The sequence below is a fragment of the Bacillus rossius genome, chromosome 3, assembly GCF_032445375.1.
Source record: "Bacillus rossius redtenbacheri isolate Brsri chromosome 3, Brsri_v3, whole genome shotgun sequence".
Lineage (NCBI taxonomy): Eukaryota > Metazoa > Arthropoda > Insecta > Phasmatodea > Bacillidae > Bacillus > Bacillus rossius.
This window is the reverse complement of record NC_086332.1, coordinates 99890820-99911866: the sequence shown is the minus strand read 5'-3', so window position 1 is coordinate 99911866 and position 21047 is coordinate 99890820. Positions and strand designations below refer to the sequence as shown.

The following is a 21047-nucleotide window of genomic DNA, read 5'->3' as shown; positions in this document are numbered from 1 at the left end:
TCATGTGATGTTGATGAGGAAGGTAGACGATCTGCTAGAGAACAAGTCGTTGGTGAGATGAATTGGGGACTTTCTCAGGGGACGAAGTCTCAAAGTGTGAGAGTGGGGAAGGCTACATCAGGAGTACCGCAGGGAAGTGTGTTGGGACCTTTGTTAGTCACCATAATGATAAATGACATGGTATTCAATATAACATGCTTGTATATAATATGCTTGTGAGAACTGTAAGGGAGTGGTATGTTCTGCGGGAGAAGCTCTATCAATGATAAAAGGCCTGAGACAGAACATTTAACGTATGGTAAACTACAAGGATGTTTAGCATCCTTGCTGTTAAACAACACAATTAATGATCTTCAAAAGAATGTGATATCAAGTCATATTATTTATTGTATTACCAATCTTATAAATGTTCATATTACTCGATCTTGATAGGTTAAATGACATTGTTAATACTTCTTTGCATGAAGATCAAGAATAGTTTGTTGCAAATGGTTTTATGTTAGATATGAGTAAAACCCAAACTGTAGCCTTTTTTTTTTAAAAAATGTTACAACTGAAATCAGAATTTAAAAAAAAAAATGCTGGTTAGGTCTGTAAAAGATGTTAAATTATCTTGGTTGGCTCATATAAATGTAATGACAATAAGACTGTCATCTATAGTACACTTCTAATGAAACATAAACTAGGCCTACATATCTCGTTTAATATAAAAATTTTGTTGCAAACAAGAAAAATAGAAATGTAAAACTACATGACCATGATTTTATAAGTAGGTAGGCCTACTTATACTATGCCAAAAATGTGTATGTATATATTCTGTATCCAGTATTAAAATATATTTATACTCTACTAGGCCCAAACAAGAGGCATGTTTTAACCTAACATGAACACTTGAGGACAATGATTAAACTTACTTGTGAAAAGTTATTTTCTTCTGTTTTTCCTCTTCCAGCTGTTCGGCCTCCTTCCTTGCACTCCTGTTCGTGCACCCATATGCTGAACAAGACGACATTTCACATAAATACACACTCCAAGAGCTCGAATTCCCATCCAACACGATTCAACGTTAACACAACTGTCCTAATTTAAGTAAAACACTTCCAATTTGGTGCTAAAAGTTTTCACTTGTGTGCTGAAACATGACTGTCCTACGCACAGAAAGTGTTTTGTTTTATTTAAATAACATTTTTAATTATTATTATTATTTATTGACATTTTATGTTTTGTTCTATGATTATGTATTTGGACGTATCTGCAACTACCATTCTCTATGGTGTAATCTGAGTGATGCCGAAGCTCAATTAACAAGACCCCTCTAGGGAACAATGGACTTAAAACGGCAAATTGAACTTTTTATTTATTATTTGCAAAACAGAATTTTCATTGTTGGAAAATCCTATTTTAAATTTAAGGCATTTTGATGTATTAATTTGTTTTGTTAATTGTCTGTGAGTGATTTTGAACGTGTAATTAAGTCAACAATCTTAGTGTTTCAGCCAATCAGCGGCGGTGTTGCTTAGGATAAGCGTCACTACAGAATTAACGGAAAAGAGTCTTGAATTAACGGCGATGATGGCTGCATAGCCCGGGTTTAAATCCCTTCAAAAATCAACGAAGATAAATAGCTGGGTAGATCATCCTACAACCAGGATGTTTAATACGTCGTATAAACCTAAAGTATATGTTATTTAATTAGGGCACGTCATAACTGACGTGTATTTAAGAGTGATTTACCGTGAGTAAACAGCCGACTCATGATGCTATACTAATTTAACTGTTTTCTACCTACATACATCGTAATATTGCCGACGGACTTTTAAATATTACATTTCTTTGTTGAGCACGTTAAGGGACCTATTGAGATAAACATTTTATAAAAAATGATCACGCATCCTGTTTCTACACTTGACTTTGTTCAAACACCCAGAGGTGAACTGAGACAGATGTCTCAAGATGCTTTACCGCAATTATTTATTGAGTTCAGCCGCGGAATATAAAAATCAACTTTAATAAAGAACACTACAAATAAATATTATCTTCTCACGTAAAATTTTCGATTATAAATTGAGATTTCAACAGACATTATTATTTTGAAACTATATGAACTCTTGTTTTTATGCTATCATGTGTGCAACCTAGATCCAGCAATTTTAGCAAATATGAATAGCATACCACTGGACCAACTAGAAACTAAAATATATTTTTATTTGATTAAAGAATATTGGTGTTAATCATGTTTCCATGTTGTCATTTTACAGTGTATGTGTATGTGTCCTTTATGTTTTCAAGTTGTCTGTTGTCTATTCTCATGCCTTGTGAGGATTTTAAAGTATGAGAAAATTTCATCTTTCCCTTATGTACCACACTACATTAACCTTGACCTATTAAGGAATTTAAGTTGTGCATAAGGGTGGCGCCCATATATGAATTTTGAAACTTATTTTTACAGAGCCATAAATATCCACAGAGAATTATTTATTATTTAAACTCTAATAACTAAATAACACCATTCCTACATCTATAGACCATATTCAGGAAGTGACAATTATATTTTGTTTCTACCTAACAACACCACACATTATCTGTGTGCCCATATATGAATTTTGAAACTTATTTTTACAGAGCCATAAATATCCACAGAGAATTATTTATTATTTAAACTCTAATAACTAAATAACACCATTCCTACATCTATAGACCATATTCAGGAAGTGACAATTATATTTTGTTTCTACCTAACAACACCACACATTATCTGTGTATATGTGTAGATAGAGCATAGCACAGAAAGTGGCAACCCAACTAGTGGGGCCCGATTTGTTTGTATCAAATATATTAGGTTTGTTTACATACAAGTATTTTATTGAATTGTCAAGTGCGCAGGATATTTGTTGTGATTGTTAATCGTAGTTTGTTAGAGGTCTGACACAATGGCTCAGCAGACATATAATTTAAGAAGTAGGGCCAACAGTATGTGTGAGGAGTGTCCCACGACTCACAGCTCTGACAGTGACACATCGTCGGCCATGGAGGACTGTAATTCGCCAGATAAGAGAGTAATGGATGTACCTACACACTCACACATGCAGCATAGTGAGAGGTTAGGGCGGCCAGTGTCACCTCTTCCCACAGGAGAGGTAACACAAAAACATGACATGACAACCACTACACCAGGCATGTCCACATCAAGCCCTGACATGACACAGATGCTACAGCAGCTGTTCCAACAACTGTCCAGGCAGGCAGAACACACTGCACAGCTCACAAAACAAACAGAGCAGTCTGAAAACAGGATTATGTCTCGACTGGCTAGTCAGGCAGAACACACTGCCGAACTCACAACACAAACCGAACAATCTGAGAATAGAATCATGTCTCAACTAGCAATACACACCAAGCAGGCAGAGCAGATGGAGACAAAATTAGACCTCACTTGTTCCAGTGTACAAAGTCTAGAACATAGCATAGAGGAGAAGCTAGCGCAACAACAGAGTGAAATTAATCAAGTAGTGGAGAAGGTGACTCAGACAGTTGAGCGGGTAGGTGAGTTGGAAACACAACTACTAGCCATTCGCGAGAATGTGACCCTAGAACAACATGGTCTGAGGGAGTTTTGTCAGCGCAGTCAGGTCAGCATGAGGGACGAGCTGCATGGGCAGACTCGACGACTTGAGGTCAGGCTGGAGGACATAGAGGTGGCGACCTCTAGCCTACGAGATTGTCTGCAGAATCTGACTGTAAGTCAGAGTCGTACACCCGACACAACTGGTAGTACACAGCGAGAGGCAACTGAAGTGCCACCTACAGGTACAGATAGACAGCTGTACACCATGCCAGGGTGCAGTTATGACGTCCACCCTGCTGAATCACTACCCAGACAGACTGTAGAGACTAGGGCAACAGTTGAGCCTAGAGCAACTACAACAACAGAGCGCCATCTGGACCCGGTAGCTCTGATGCACCATCCAGCAAAGCTGTGGGCAGAGGCCATGCCTACATTCGCAGGCAGAGCAAATGAAAGTCCTATGAGGTTCCTCAGAAAATTCGAGGAATATGTGACCATGTTTAACCTCACCGACGTAGAGGTTCTGAAATGTTTGAACGCGTTAAAGGGTCAGGCATTCTATTGGTGGGAGCTGACCAGCACCAACACCCACAGTTTCGCCCAATTCAGGGAGTTGTTCAGACTGCAATTCTGGAACATCAGAATCCAGAGTAATCTGAGGGCACAACTCCACACAGAGAAATACGACCCAAGGAAGGGCACATCTCTGGAGGCACATTTGTCTAACATGTATGACAAGACAAGGTATTTAGACCTCCCTATGACCGATGAGGAGTTTGTGGCTGCCATGTTAACACAGCTGCCGCTGAAATACCAGAAGCAGTTGTCTGGCCTACACTATCGTGATGTCACTGAGTTCCGTGACCGGCTGCTCAACTACGATAAGCTCGAGAAATTGGATCGAGTGGCACCCAGGACAGAGGAGGCAGACCGAGCACCACCTCACCAGAAGCAGCACCAGGTCAACCCTTACTGGCAAGGACGTGAGGGGAAACAGAAACCAGAGCGTCAGGCCGCAGTAAACTACATGAGCTGGCAAGCAAGGGGGGAAGCACCTCGTGGTAACGGTGGGCCCTACCACAACAGATACAAAGGGGCACACTACAACAGGAAGCGTACCTGGTGGCCCAGCAACAAGGGATACCACAGTGGGGAAGAAGGGGCAGAACGAGCCAGGAAGAGTGCCCGGTATGAAGAGAGAAGGCGGTCCTACTCGCCGGACCAACGGCCACCCAGGGAGTCCCGCAACTACGGTCGTCGTGCCTCATCCGATGACGAAAGAGAATATCACTACAACCAGCACCGTAGGATGAAGGAGAGACAATACCACGACCAGCGTGAAGATTCCCGCCTGCCATATTACCGAAGCCCCAAGACGACAGACAGCGGTGGAGGCAAGCCCCACTACAGCCACCCGTCTGAGCAACCGGCGTCGCCCAACAGGACGTTTCGCCAGAGCCAACAACCTGGAATGACCAATCAGCATGGAGCACGTCCACGCTATCTACTGGAAAATCCTGTTGCGGCAGAGTTTAAGTCCGCAGTACAGGAAGCTGCAGGTACCAGTACATGGTACAACAACAGAAATGTGCCAGACTCGCAGGATGCGCGAGTATCAAAGGGCACATTAAACTAGAAAGGGTTTCTGTAGGATCGCCCCGCACCGAAACCCGACCTCCAGACTCAGGGGTGAATAATGTGACATGTATTTATAGTTGTATAAGCTACCACAAATTTATGTGTACCATAATGATGAGAGATAATGAAAGGGAATTTTTGTACAAAGAGACCGACGAGGGCGTAGTACCACAATTTCACACGGTCTGCCCACAAATTAACCTAAACATATATGGGCAAGAAGTGGCTGCACTTATTGACAGTGGAGCAGAGGTGACCTGTATCAGTGAGGAGCTGGTATGTTTCCTAGAACGCATTGGCATGAAGGTACCAAAAATTCCAGTACCCGCCATCAAAATTATTGGTGTTACTTCAAGAGTCAGTCCTATTGTGAACAGGCAAGTGCTCATAACAGTCTATGGACTTGGAAAACCCAAGGAGTTGACAGCACAAGTGGTAAAGGGATTAGCAAAACCACTAATCATTGGAACTGATTTTCTGTCACAGTTCGGCATAGTAATAGATTTCAGGAAAAGCACTATACAACCTAGTGACAGTCCTACACCGGTGTCATTAACAGACAAATGGCATGTCCGAAACAACTTCATAGGCATTTTGATTAACACACCTATGTGCAAGCGAGTGTGTAACAACCAAGCCAACGAACATCTGCAAGCTACCATTGAGGACATCAGACAGTCAGTTCAAGATTCCAGAACTGTCACACACATTCAGCTGCAACAGCTATTCAATGTGTTGAGAAATTTCCAGCATGTATTTTCGGATAAACCAGGGAGAAATAAATTTTATCAGGCACAAATCAAGACACAGGAGAATGCACCTTTTCATAGGAAGTCTTACCCTGTTCCAGCTAAGTACGTACAAGAGGCTACTGCATATTTGCAGCTCATGATAGACTGGAATGTTGTGAGAAGGGAGGCTAGCCCTTATGCCAACCCTATTGTCTGCGTTGGAAAGAAAGATGGGACTGTGAGACTCTGTCTTGACGCAAGAGAGTTAAACAAAATAACCATCAAGGACAGGGAGAGCCCGGTACAGACAGCTGAAATTCTGAGGCTGTACCAAGGTGTCAAATATTTAACCACCATGGATCTGTCATCTGGTTACTGGCAGATTCCACTTGAGCCTGAGTCATGTAAATACACAGCTTTCCTATTCCACAATCAACAGTACGTTTTTACTGTGATGCCGTTTGGACTCTGCAACGCTGTAGCAGATTTCACCAGGTGCCTTGACACTACTCTAGGGCCTGAGTGCAAAGGATTTGCCAGAGCATATGTGGATGATATTTTGATAACATCTGTCACTTTTGAGGAACACCTGCAACACATTGCTACTGTGTTACATAAATTACAAGATGCAGGTATGACAGTAAAAATACGCAAGTCCAAATTTTGTAGAGAAGAACTGCCATTCTTAGGGCATATCCTTACACCAGAAGGAATTAAAACAGCTCCAGAGAAACTCCAGATTATTCAAGATTTCCCCACACCCAGGAATGTGAGACAACTAAGAGTCTTCTTAGGCATAGTTGGTTTCTACCGAAATTATTCTAATAAGGTAGCCCAGTGTGCAGTACCTTTGTTCCAGCTCCTTAAGAAGGATCATGTATGGAAGTGGACTGAAGAGCATGACCAAGCCTTCAGAAGTTTGAAAAACCTATTCCTGGAAGAGCACGTGATATACCATCCTGTTCAAGGAAAGGAATTTCTGCTGTACACAGATGCATCTAATACTGCACTAGGATGCAAACTTGCACAGGAACACCAAGGAGTGGAAAAAACAGTGGCAATGGCCAGCAGAACATTAAGTCCAGCTGAAAGGAATTACACTGTGACTGAACGTGAAGCGTTAGCTATAGTGTGGGCCCTACAGAAGTACCGTGACATACTACTAGGTGAAACCATTAAGCTGCTAACTGATCACCAGGCCTTAACTTGTCTGAAGGCTGGGAAGTTGTTTGGGAGCAGACTTACAAGATGGTTTTTATTGCTGCAAGAGTATGATGTACAGATTCAGCACATCAAGGGGTCATCTAACACAACAGCTGATTATCTGAGCCGCCTTGAACAAATTCAAGACAACACCAGCCCAGCCCACCAGAAGGAATTCCTAGTAGCATTAACAGCAGCAAATGTTTTGAAATCCAACCCAAAGCTCCAAGAACTACTAAAGGACCTGCAAGCCAAGCAGCAGGAGGACAAATTCTGCCAAGACACTGTTAAACAGCTGACCAGTCACCCAGCGGAACACAAGATCCACCAATATTTTTGCAAATCCCCTGAAGGAATATTATTTGCACACTCAAGAAAGAAATATCTATATGAAGATGCATGGAAGCCGGTAATTCCAATCAGCATGAGACAGCCAGTCACATGGGAAGTGCATGTTGCACTTGGGCATGCTGGAAGCAAGAAGCTAACGGAAGCTTTAAGGAGGCAAGTATATTGGCCCAATATGCCTCAATTTATCACACAGGTCACTAGAGCATGTGATCTTTGTCAAAAGTCAAAATCACCTAAAGAACACCTGCATGGAGAGATACAGCCTATTCTCCCCAAGGCACCACTAGAGTTATTGTCAGTGGATTTATTTGGACCATTACCCCAGTCCAAAGGAGGGGCAAAATATATATTTGTGATTCAAGACATATTCACAAAATTCACAAGGCTGTACGCTATTGTAAATCCCACTGCAAAAGCAGTTATGGGTAAATTAAAATTATTTACTGAGGAAATTGGGATGCCAAAGATGGTACTCTCAGATAAGGGTACACAGTTTACTAGTGAAGTGTGGCAGCAGGGCGTACGCAAGTTAGGCGTTATCCCCACTACCATTTCTGTACGCCACCCTCAAAGCAATCCCGTCGAGAGATTGATGAAAACTATTGGAGGCCTATTACGTATATTATGTCACAAGTCACAGCAATCCTGGAGGGATAAACTACCATATGTAGAATGTGTAATAAATCATACAGTACACAGTTCGATAGGAGTCACCCCACACGAAGCCATGAGTCTGGATAGGTCCGAGGCGATCAACCCTATCTACCTGCCCCGACTGAGTCAAGAGCAAGAGGAGGAAGATTTACCCACTGGTGAAGAGGTGGAGGAATTTATAAGCAAGAATCTTACAGCAGAAGCTGCAGTCCGCAAGAGGAGGCACCCCGCTTCAAAATTAGCAACCTTCAAAATTGGTGACCTGGTGCTCAAGAAAACTAATCCAGTGAGCAGAGCTTGGGAAAATGTTACCAAGAAATTGTTTTTATTATTTGATGGTCCATATGTTATAACTGGATCCACTCATGAGAATTGCTATGCTTTAGCCGAGCCATCAACAGGCCAGTCAATAGGCCGTTACAACATTGCACAGCTGAGGGAATATAAGAACCCTACAACTGCAAATTAAATATTGGTCGGTGCACTAGTTAATGTTTACCTCATTGTCATGTGAGCGAGTAAGCTGGAGTAACAGCTGAGAGCAGTCTGTATGTGATGGCTAACACAAGAGCCATATAATCCCCGTGTTTATAGTGTGTTAGGTTGTTATGTATATGGTACGCCAGGAGAGGCGTAATATAGCCGTTGAGTATACCCTTGCGTAAGAGCGGAAGTGTAATTCCCGCCAGTGTCCTGTGACGAGGTGAAGTGACATGCCACCAGCACTGGGATTTTGAGTAGCCAGTGTAGCTATTATGGGTATAAATTATTTATGAGGTATTTGAGTATTTTACGGCTAACGTATTCTTCAATTTGGGTACTGACCCACTAACACTAACACATATTGGGAAGCACTAGACTCGCCCTATTTACTGTGAAGAGCTATGTAATTATCTAGCAAGAAGACATGAGTGTAACTGTGTTCGACAAAATACAAGTGTGAGATGTTATTTCACCTAGCTGTGTACACATGTGTAAACACTGGCATGCAAAGCAATTCTACAAGCACAAAACACTTTGCAACTACAAGCAAAATTATTCTAGGTTACCTTGTTATAGGTTATTCCAGTTGATATTTCGTTGCACTGTAACACTTTTTCTTGCAGAGATCACCACAATTTAAGATGAAATAGATATATTATTTTTGGTTTGATATGAGAAAACTAATGAGATTTGAAGGAGTAATCCTTTTTCTGATGTTTTAGGTTGGTATCACTTGGGGATACTGATTAGAAAAGTATGCATCCATTTCGCATACAAATCCAATCTGTTAGTAGTGTTGAATTTAATTAGGTTTTATTCCTATATTTGTTGTTAAAGAAAAAAAGAAAGGGGTATGCTGATCTGCTATGAAATGGTAACAAGAAATTTGCAGAAAACATCTATATGAAGTTTTATTTTGAAAAGGACCCTATACAGAAAATTTATAAATTTTCATTATATGAATCACTCGATTTTTCGAAGTTTGTTTATGTATTTTATTTCTTTGAAGAAAAATCTTGGTATAGGCTGACCTGAAAAACACTGTGTAGAATCCTATGTCGCGAGATGACACGCTCTTGCAGTGAGTGTCCACAGGCCTCAATATAAACCAACTTCAATCTAATACAATCCTCCAAGCAAAAGAAAAAAAAATTTTCAAGAAAATATAAATTATTTTCAAAATACTAATTCAGCTCTGAGAAGAGAGAAAATGGAAAATGTACTACTCAGCAGGAGCTGCTGCAAGCTATCCTGAAGAACACATGTTTTGTTTACAGTTGATAATATAGCATGTTGCTATCTACACCGAGGCTAGGAGCCTCAGACACATTACAAGGCTAAATTCCTGTAAGGAATTTATTTGTGAAAAATAAACGTGAATTTCCGACCCAGCGAAGCCCGCTGCGGGTCGATAAAACACGATGAAAATGAGAGTGAAATGAAAGAGCATCGAACAGCTGTACTGCTCCGATAGTCGCCAGAGTGAAATCGGAGGCCACCAGTCAGATAACAGAGTTCAAGTTACTCACTCGCCGAGACGACTGAGATAAGAAAAGAAATAAAAAGAGACAAGAGAATTCGCCTGCTGCTGTGAGAAAAGAGGCGGATGAAAAGTAAACAAAAAAAGGAACATATGGTGTGATTTCTTTCACACAGCCTTGTTACCTAGCTAAAAACACTTTGTTTAGCTAAAAACAATTTTTGTTTAAAGAATTTAAAGAACGCATTTAAAATGTTATTAAAATCAGGCTATTATAATAACAGCCTATAACACTGTATATAAATGTAATGTAAATGTTATGATATGAAATTGTGAATTGTAAATTTTTATGAATTGTTGATGAGATGTAGATGTAAGATATACATGAAGTTGATATGTGAAATGATATTGTGAAGTATACAGACAGCACTAGGCTTAGGCTGCATGCAAATGAACATTGTAAAAATCACATCCTAACAATATGAGAAATGTATTAATGTTCCAATTAATTTATGCAAAGTTGTGATAACTTGAATTAAAAACTTTCAAGAAATAACTTATTGTTAATTAAGCTAATATATTATTCTTGTTAATAGATTACGAACCGAGAGCTATCTAAATGATTTTATTTATTATTATTACATATAAGCATTAATATTTTAAGTATATTTGGTGGTCCAATGGTATGTCTGCATCAAGTAAAGAAGTTGATAGGCCTGCAGACACTCGTGCTTGCAAGTGCACGATCACACATGTTATATTGATAAACTTTGATTTACAGACGAGAGTTTTAAGTTAAGTGAGTGCAGTGATTACACTCAACAATAGGAGCGAACAGAGACGCGAATTCCTTCGGAAGTGTACCTAACAATGACGTGTGCTGCAAACGATGTGCTGGCGCCGCGGTGTTCCGCCGCGTCACGCACTGGGCCAGGACCAGGGCGGCAGGTGTCGTCGCTCCGAGACGACTGTCCCAGCAGGAGCAGGTGGCGGTGACACCGTCTGCTGCTCCGTCGCCGCCGCGCGCCTGTGACGTCAGCCGACGTCCCGCGCTGATTTGGTCGGCAGGGCTGTCCGAGGGCAGCTGAATCACCACCCGGTGATGTATGGTCCCAGGTTCGCCTTCCACAGGATGCTGCCAGCACCACGGATGGAGGCCGATCCACTGCTAAGGTGATGACCTGGATAAAGTCCCATTGTTATGCAACATGTACATTTTCCTCACATATTTCCCTTGTGATTGCGAAGAATACTTACTGTAAGTATTATCCTCCGAGTGCCACTGCATCCAACTTAGTTCCAGGACTGACGATGCCGAGAACTTCAACAAGATTGCAAGTTTTCCCGCGAAAAATGCACCGACGACCAGCGCAGGTCTGAACTCTGTGACGGAGTGCCGCGTACTGAGGGAACAGTCCACGAATCAGGAGGAGGGGTGCGGGACAGGTGTCCTCTCTCGCGCCAAAGTTTTTTTATTCTCCCTCTTTCTTTCGTCGTTTTGTGGTGTCGCGCGAGTCGTTGCCTGGCAACTAACTTTTTTATTTAACTCGAGCAGCGAGTTTTCAACTGAAAAGCACACCGTGTCTTGTTTGAAAATTTGAAAACTGCAACACACTATGCTTATCAAGGGCGGCAATTCTGTGCTGAAACATGACTGTCCTACGCACAGAAAGTGTTTTGTTTTATTTAAATAACATTTTTAATTATTATTTTTATTATTTATTGACATTTTATGTTTTGTTCTATGATTATGTACTTGGACGTATCTGCAACTACCATTCTCTATGGTGTAATCTGAGTGATGCCGAAGCTCAATTAACAAGACCCCTCTAGGGAACAATGGACTTAAAACGGCAAATTGAACTTTTTATTTATTATTTGCAAAACAGAATTTTCATTGTTGGAAAATCCTATTTTAAATTTAAGGCATTTTGATGTATTAATTTGTTTTGTTAATTGTCTGTGAGTGATTTTGAACGTGTAATTAAGTCAACAATCTTAGTGTTTCAGCCAATCAGCGGCGGTGTTGCTTAGGATAAGCGTCACTACAGAATTAACGGAAAAGAGTCTTGAATTAACGGCGATGATGGCTGCATAGCCCGGGTTTAAATCCCTTCAAAAATCAACGAAGATAAATAGCTGGGTAGATCATCCTACAACCAGGATGTTTAATACGTCGTATAAACCTAAAGTATATGTTATTTAATTAGGGCACGTCATAACTGACGTGTATTTAAGAGTGATTTACCGTGAGTAAACAGCCGACTCATGATGCTATACTAATTTAACTGTTTTCTACCTACATACATCGTAATATTGCCGACGGACTTTTAAATATTACATTTCTTTGTTGAGCACGTTAAGGGACCTATTGAGATAAACATTTTATAAAAAATGATCACGCATCCTGTTTCTACACTTGACTTTGTTCAAACACCCAGAGGTGAACTGAGACAGATGTCTCAAGATGCTTTACCGCAATTATTTATTGAGTTCAGCCGCGGAATATAAAAATCAACTTTAATAAAGAACACTACAAATAAATATTATCTTCTCACGTAAAATTTTCGATTATAAATTGAGATTTCAACAGACATTATTATTTTGAAACTATATGAACTCTTGTTTTTATGCTATCATGTGTGCAACCTAGATCCAGCAATTTTAGCAAATATGAATAGCATACCACTGGACCAACTAGAAACTAAAATATATTTTTATTTGATTAAAGAATATTGGTGTTAATCATGTTTCCATGTTGTCATTTTACAGTGTATGTGTATGTGTCCTTTATGTTTTCAAGTTGTCTGTTGTCTATTCTCATGCCTTGTGAGGATTTTAAAGTATGAGAAAATTTCATCTTTCCCTTATGTACCACACTACATTAACCTTGACCTATTAAGGAATTTAAGTTGTGCATAAGGGTGGCGCCCATATATGAATTTTGAAACTTATTTTTACAGAGCCATAAATATCCACAGAGAATTATTTATTATTTAAACTCTAATAACTAAATAACACCATTCCTACATCTATAGACCATATTCAGGAAGTGACAATTATATTTTGTTTCTACCTAACAACACCACACATTATCTGTGTATATGTGTAGATAGAGCATAGCACACTTGGTATATAGAAATTTAGTTCACTACATACTCTTGTACACAATCATTTTTCTCGAGTCAACAGTCTTTATTTGTTTAATATTCATGCACCATACATACATCACTTATGAGAAAATGTGAATTTCTTCACGGAACAATAAGGCGGCGACCTGCTTCCCCCTTACGTCCCCTGGCTTCAGCAGAGATATCTACAAACTGGGTTTATGCTCCATCTGTAACTTTCTCTAATCTCTGGTCAACGAAGGCTAGTGGTTTGTTTTTGTTATGTATTCGTCGACGTTATGCCTTGAATGAGGGAAATGGTGTACAGATGGAACAGCCTCGCAAAGAATACGAATGCAAGCAGATGATTAGACGAAAAATATATCGTAACAGCGTGCTGCATGCGGCAAAGGTTTTGGTATTTATGTTTGTTATTGTTTATAAACTGTCTAAAGGTTTAATTATAAATAAAGTTTATCTTGTAAAGATAAACTTTATTAGTATTTATAATGGCAAATGTTTTGAATGGAAAAAATTAACATAGAGATATATGGAAGTGATTAAGGGAATAATTATGTAAATGTTATAAACGGGAAAATGTATTATACGGGAACGTCTTAAGCGAGTTTTACTGTATATAATTTGACTGAATACCCCCCTTCAGAAAGGTTTCTAGATGAAACTGAGGATCTCATTTCTGAGACTATAGTTTTTATGGATGCTGTGGTGCTCAGCAAAAAGCAAGGGGATCTGGAGAAATAGAAGAAAATTCTGCAGCCATTGCACGTAGCGTGATTAGTGTTGTGCAGCCTGCTTCATTCCTCTCACCTCTTCAAATCGGCTTAGCAGCATTTCTTTACAAAAAATGTGGTTCTCACAAATTGATACATGTCCTATTTTCCATGGGGTTTTGTTCCTCGTACAATGAAGCAACTTGATTTGAAGTGTTGTCAATTATGTGTCATCCAGTTACTGTTAACCTACAAGATGGTCTATGACATGCCAATATCAACATTCAAACTCTGGATGGACAAAACAAATTCCACACAATGAGAGGCATCTGGTGTGTCACCCCAAAATAATGTGGAAGTTCTGGGTAAAAATGTTGCATGACTGAAGGATATATCATCAGCACAAATTGTTGGAAGCTTACCACTAAAACATTTTGAAAAGAACGATGATGTTGGCTTAATTGCTAGTCACAATTACCTAAGTACAATACCCTCATTCTGAGACCATCGCTGAATCAGTACCACTCCTGCTGTAGCTGTACAGCAAATATAAAAATTGTGCAGGAATTTCTGGATATAATGGTTTTATGGATGAGTTAACCAAACAACATTCATAGACTGCCAACCCTTTATAAATGTGCCTCCTGGGGAATAAAATACTATATACACATCATTTTTGTCTGCTGTTGAAAAGACACATTCACTGGGGCAGCAAACAACTTTCATCATGTTCGATCAACCTCTCTACCTTAAGGCGTGAGATGTGATAGCAAGTCGTGTGGTGTACAGTGGTGATCAAAGTGAGCTACTGGATGCACATGAAAAAAATTGTGGAAAGGAAATTTCACAAAAATTTGAAACCCACCTTCAACATCTTGCGAATCTAGGCCTCACTTCAGAGTTGTGGATTGAATATTTCCAAATGATAACTTTGGTGTTGAAATTTATTGAATCTGAGTGGATGGGCAATTGGAAACTACATCTTCAAATCATACGAAATGCTACCATATTTTCACGTCAGTGGGCACTATCTATATGCCAAGTGCGCACACTTGTACTTGCAAGATATGCTCACACTAGAGCATTCCAAGCCCACCTGATGAATTTCAAGCATTCACTTCGAAAGGTGGTTTCACAAATCGATTTAGAGACAAATGCTGGTGCGGAACATGGAACAGCATGTGTATTGAACAGCAGCTCAAGAAGCACATGAAAGTTAAAGGAGGGCTAAGTAGAGCACGTGGATTAAGGAAGGCATCTTGGCAAGATGGATGCTGGGTATGAGTTTGCTCCAGCATGTCACAAACGCGATCAGGATTTCTGTGGTGTAAGCTTTGGAACGACTGACCAGTATGCGGACAGTTGTGATGCAAAAGTGAATCTTGACAAAAATTGTATGTAAAATATTTTGAAATGGTTTCATTAACACCCACCTATAACCGACACCTCAGAACTAATATCAATCAGCAATGAGGTTGTGGGAGAACATTAATACTTTTGTTACTTGTCCAGGGAGGTGGGGACCAAAGGTATCAAAGGAATTGTTGGCAATGACTTCAGAGCTGTCAAGTTTAAATGGACGGACTGACTCGCAACCATCAGCTCATCCATCCTCATTAGTGATCAACCTGTGGTCATTAAACCAATCACTTTTTCAAAGGATGGTTGTCGCCAAACAATCAGAAGAAGAAACTGAGGATTTCTTAACATATGAATCGGCTCCATCGTCCCTAGCTTTGATAGATGAGAGTGTAATCCGAAATGACAAAATCTGTTTAGTACAAAGCTTTTAATCCTCTTCCCGACACCACAGTGTTGGATAGCAAAACAGTATATGTGATTTATGGGGCCTTATGTTGTACAGAGTCGTATGGTCGAGTGAATTTGCGACTCATATATCCATTATGTATGAAGTAAGTACAATCAAAGTGTGACAGTTGTGTTAGATAGGTACTCGGACGGACAGAAGATTACCAAATTTATGGAGCGCTTGAGGCGACGACCAATAAGCAGTCCGTGGAGATGCAATTTAGCAGGATCATGACACCAACAGTTTCAAAGTAAATTTTCCATTAAATGTGAAAAACAAGGATATATATATCGCCATGCAAATAACAAATGAAATGAAAGTAGAATCGCCTCCAAGCAGTCAGCTGATGGCAGAATCCCTGGCTTTGGCTCACAAGTGTGTTGAAATTGTGGGGGAAGACGTTGACTTTTTGGTCCAGTATATATTTCCAGGTCAGGGAGAGGTAAAGCTCCTCAGCTTTTCTACCATCTGGAAAGTGAAGTGAAGAAGAGTGTTGCCAACCACATGCTTTTCCTCCATGCAGTGAGTAGTTGCGACTCTATGTCCATGTTATCCAACTAATATAATATAATATAAGGGAAGGTTAAATTTCTCGACCCTCTTTGAAAATTCGTATCTCGACTCACATATTACAAAATTCAATGATTCTTCAACCCATCCAAAGGAAATAACAGTTGCTGGTGCACTTTATGGTGGTAACCACCCAACTATAACACTCAACGAGCTTAGGTATTAGCAGTATGTTACATCAGCCTACACGACATCAGCATACATGGCTTCCATACCTTCCATTGAAGCTGCAGCTCAACAACACACCTTCAGAGTTTTCCATCAGGTGCTGCAGTGGATCCAGAGCAGTGGGGGTGGAAGTTAACAAAAATGGGTTGGTTATCATAACTGCTCATTTGACATTGTGTATTTCTTCATACATCAATACCTCACTATACAACTTATCTGTCTTTTGTAAACATGTTCTAACACTAAATGCTATCTTTCTTTTCCAGATGAACCTACTCAAAGTGATGACAGTCCTGGGCTCGACTTAACACTCATCATGTACATTACTACATACAGATTTCATATTCAGCTTATATTCATTGTCTTATACCTAATATGTTGAAAATTTCACGTACTTTCACATGGTGTAAGGATTTTGGTTGATAACATGTATATTATTTGAGTGGTAGAGGGTAGGGGTGGGCATTTTTTGATGTTTTCGTAGAAGGGCCAAATAATTGCTATTTTCAGCATGCTCTAGTACCATAACAGCTCGTCATAAAATTAAAGTTGACTAGTTCATTTTGTAGGAACTTTTGTCTATTTAATTTTTTTTAGAGTAGTCACATTTAAAAACAGGTATTCAAGATAATAAGGAAAAAATTAAAAAAAAAGTGCAAAAATTTGTTTTTTTTTGCATTTTACATTGAGAAGCCAACCTCTACAAGACAGCATCTTGAAATTCAGATTCAGTAGCCCAAACACCATAATTGAAAACCTAATAAATAATATAATAAACAAAAAAGAAAGAAATAAAAATAAGGGGAAAACTTCTGTAATTTTGCTATGGGAAAACCACCATTTCACTGGATTACTTCCTGTACTGGATTGTTGGGGCCACAGAGGCAGATTTGCCAGATCAGCCTCCATCCACTGTGACAAACTGGGTTTGATTCTCAGTGGGGTCTAACCCAGAACTTTTTGCAAGTGAGAACCATAGAAGACATTATAAGCTGGTGGGTTTTCCGGGGGTACTTCTTTTTCCCCCATCAATACATTCCATTGCTGCTTCATCTCATTTCATCACCCCAACATTAATGAGGTGCTCGAATGCATTCATCCCTTGCATCTATCAGGCTTGTTTTCAAGTGCATGTTTCTGGTGAAAATATGTTAGCAAATGTGTGTTAAGTTGTACATTGATATTATATGTAGTGGAAATTTTTGACCATTATTGAAATATGTTTTTTTGCATTTTTTCTTTTGTAAATGGTCATACAGTTCATTTGAATAAATATTGTCATCTATTTTTTCATCACTCAATGCTTCTTTCCCGTATGTAATGAAGATTACATAGGAATCCAACAATAATTAGTTAACATAACTTTTCTTTGTTGCAATGGTTTTTATTGACTGCATAGAGCAATAGTAGATAATTCATACAACTATGAATAATTATCTTTGAAATATTTGTGCGATGGGAGTGCATGAGTTGATGTAAGCTTTTGGACACACGCCATTGCTAAGCACATGTATGTCTGTAGAAGAAAACTACAAAAAACACAAAAGACAAAAACACAAATTAAGCAAAAAAATTGCTGTAGTCAACAGGATATAAATACCACATAATATTCTATAACAGGAATATGGTCAGCAAACAAAGAAAAACAAAGAAAAATGGACTAACAGAACGAAAAAAAAACCACAAATGATGACAGCACAAGAAAATATTGAACCCAAAAAAAATTCAGCACAACAGTTGAAATGAGACAAAAACACAGCAAAACAAAAAGATGAAACAAACACAACAGTTTTCCAAAAAACAGAAGAGAATGAAAAAACCCCCACAAATGATGACAGCACAAAAATATTGAACCAAAAAAACATTCAGCACAACAGTTGAAACGAGACAAAAACACGACAAAACGAAAAGACGAAACAAACACAATAGTTTTCTAAAACAGAAGCAAGCGACGTTTCGGGAACTGCTATCTGCTCCCATCCTTAGGCAGAGATGCACATGGTACGAAAACACAGGTGTCTTTTGTGTTTTTTGTAGTTTTCTTCTACAGACATATATGTGCTTAGCAATGGCGTATGTCCTAAAGCTTACATCAAAACTATGAATAAATTCCTAAAAATTATGGCCATAGATTATCTTTTTTATATAGTGTACCGTATTTACCAGCAGAACAGTCACCCCTGCGTATGGGTCGCAGCTATAATTTGGGGCATAAAAATACAATTTTTTTGCCATAACAGTTGCCCTCAAGTAAGAGTCGCACTATATCTGTCTACAGTAGAGTACAATTGAAGTCTTTGTTCTGTGTCTCAGCTTATTGGTGCGTCTCTCCTCTTGATTTATGACCCCCTCCTTTGGGACTATTGTATTTTTTTATACCAGCAAGCTACCCTTTCTTGTCATTTTCTTTTATTAAAACTAGCAGGCACCACCAACGATGGATGTAGTTTCATCTTGGAATGTGGAATTTGAAAGCTGAGAAATCTCATGCAAAAAACAATTATGTTGGGTCACAATTGCATCTTAAAAACCTGTCAAAATAGACACGTGTAGAATTTGCCAGTACATTGACATTTACAAGCGTAGGGTATACAAACTTGCTGGTTTATTTTTGTATTTCCCCTCCTCCTGCCGAATGTCAGCCCAGCAAGTCACGTCACTCGCCGGCGCCATCTGGGCGACTGGGGCGACAGCCGGCCAGACGTAGCACAATGGTGCCATTCATAGTGCTTTTGACGCACTGCTCAGATATTTTAACTAAACAATTTATACATACTCTTAAATTACTTATTAAAAACCCAACACAGTAGAGTTATTTACATACATACTCAAAACACACCACAATTATAAAAATTTTTTTACCCAAAGTTATAAATTCACACAAGTGTCACACTACACTTTTTTAAACTAAAAATCTGCATAAAATATGCTACACATACGCAGGTAAATACGGTATCTTATTCCATTTTATAGTTCAAAAATCATTGAAACTAATGTTTGATATCTTTTTCTTTTAGGTTTGAACTGGTTTAGCTACTAAATTCTACTTTTTTTTTTCCAGATAAAAAGACATTCCCCTTCAGGGCAGTCCAGAGGTTTTGGAATTATTCGATTTAGAAATTATGAGTCCCAGGATAAAGTGGTGTCCCAGATCCACACATTTGATGGCTGCTCCTGTTACGTCAAAGTGTATAATGTCAAGGTATGAAAGCTGACTTGATTCACAATTGTATTGATTAGGAATAGAGATTATTTTTTTCTGCATACAGTTAAAATGTCTAATAATTTATAAGACTCAGGGTGCAGTCCTTATGTATACATGCAAATACAATGTGGTAAAAACACATCAAAACAGAGAATCCGCACTATTTTGTTTGGGAATACATATACCCACATGATTTGTAGCTGTGATTTCAGAGAACATGTTTTTATTACACTCTTTATATTAGCTTCACCTGTATGTTTGTTTGTTTGTTTGTATGTTTGTAACCGACTCCTTTGGGTGCGATTTTGACCCACTTTAAACGGTCAGATTTCATTCAAACTTTGTAGATTTATCGAGGACCAATGACAATACACTAATTTGATAAGATTATTCCATTATTCAATTTGCAAAATAAGATTTTTGTCTATTTATATAATTTCACAATATTTAGTAGGCTTTGTTTATATCGCGTCAAAGACAAACTGAAAGAAAAGAGTTCGCACATTGTAAAGAAAACCATTTCGCTCATGTGCGAACTCTTTTCTTTCAGTTTGTCTTTGGCGTGATATAAACAAAGCCTACTAAATATTGTGACATTTAATTAAATGAAAAGTGAGAGTGGGTTATGATTATTTTAACTAAGCTTGTGAATCTATCAGAATTGCACAACACACTTTTAAACGAGGACCGGTGACAATACACTAATTTAATAAGTTTATCTCATTATCCTGATTAGGATCGACAGGATTAAATAATTTCCTCACCCAGCCTCTGTGTGAGAGCAAGTGAGACAACCGTGCAGTCGGCGCATGCATACCGTCTACCTACTTTCCAGCTCGAGCACTCGGGGTATTAGTATTATTACAATATATCCTTGACAGTTGGTTTGTTGGCCGAGCGGATTAAGGCACGGGTCTTCGATGACATCAACCTACGGTTTCACCGGTCGTGGGTTCTAATCCTGTCCACAGCTTAAAAAAAAAATATTTTTTGTTTTCTTTTCAACAAATTTTGGGATTGGTGCCGTAAATCCAACTGTAATTCGTCTGGGACTTCGCCAATCCTTCTATTCAAACTAAAAAGTGAAAAATAAATATAGTTTAAAAAAACTAATAAACGCGCTTTTAAAGCATATCGAACTAAAAAGTGAAAAATAATTTTTAAAATAAGCTTATAACAATAATGAATGAAAAATACTAGTATTATTGTGACAAAAGCGTGGGGCTCTTTGTTTCATATTTATCGTACATTGAGCGCCCGATGGTAGAGCAGCCGACATGTCATCGGAAGGCTCTGGGTTCGAATCCCAGTCCGGGCTATCCGAATTTTTCTCACATATTCTATACAC

At 39.0% G+C, this 21047-nt stretch overlaps 1 protein-coding gene and 1 long non-coding RNA gene across 6 annotated transcripts in view; one reads left to right on the top strand and one right to left on the bottom strand.

Moving 5' to 3' along the window:
- The window catches only part of LOC134531075 (uncharacterized), a 51609-nt gene that overhangs the window by 1667 nt on the left and 28895 nt on the right, over positions 1-21047 (bottom strand). The window contains exon 2 of the long non-coding RNA XR_010074925.1: positions 915-996. This is a non-coding gene — a long non-coding RNA (uncharacterized LOC134531075). The remainder of the gene's footprint in view (positions 1-914; positions 997-21047) is intronic.
- The window catches only part of LOC134531074 (TAR DNA-binding protein 43-like), a 76209-nt gene that overhangs the window by 37930 nt on the left and 17232 nt on the right, over positions 1-21047 (top strand). For all 5 annotated transcript variants that reach the window (XM_063366605.1, XM_063366606.1, XM_063366607.1 and 2 more), the window contains exon 5: positions 19556-19696. In XM_063366605.1, coding sequence (XP_063222675.1) covers positions 19556-19696 — 141 coding nt within the window. The remainder of the gene's footprint in view (positions 1-19555; positions 19697-21047) is intronic.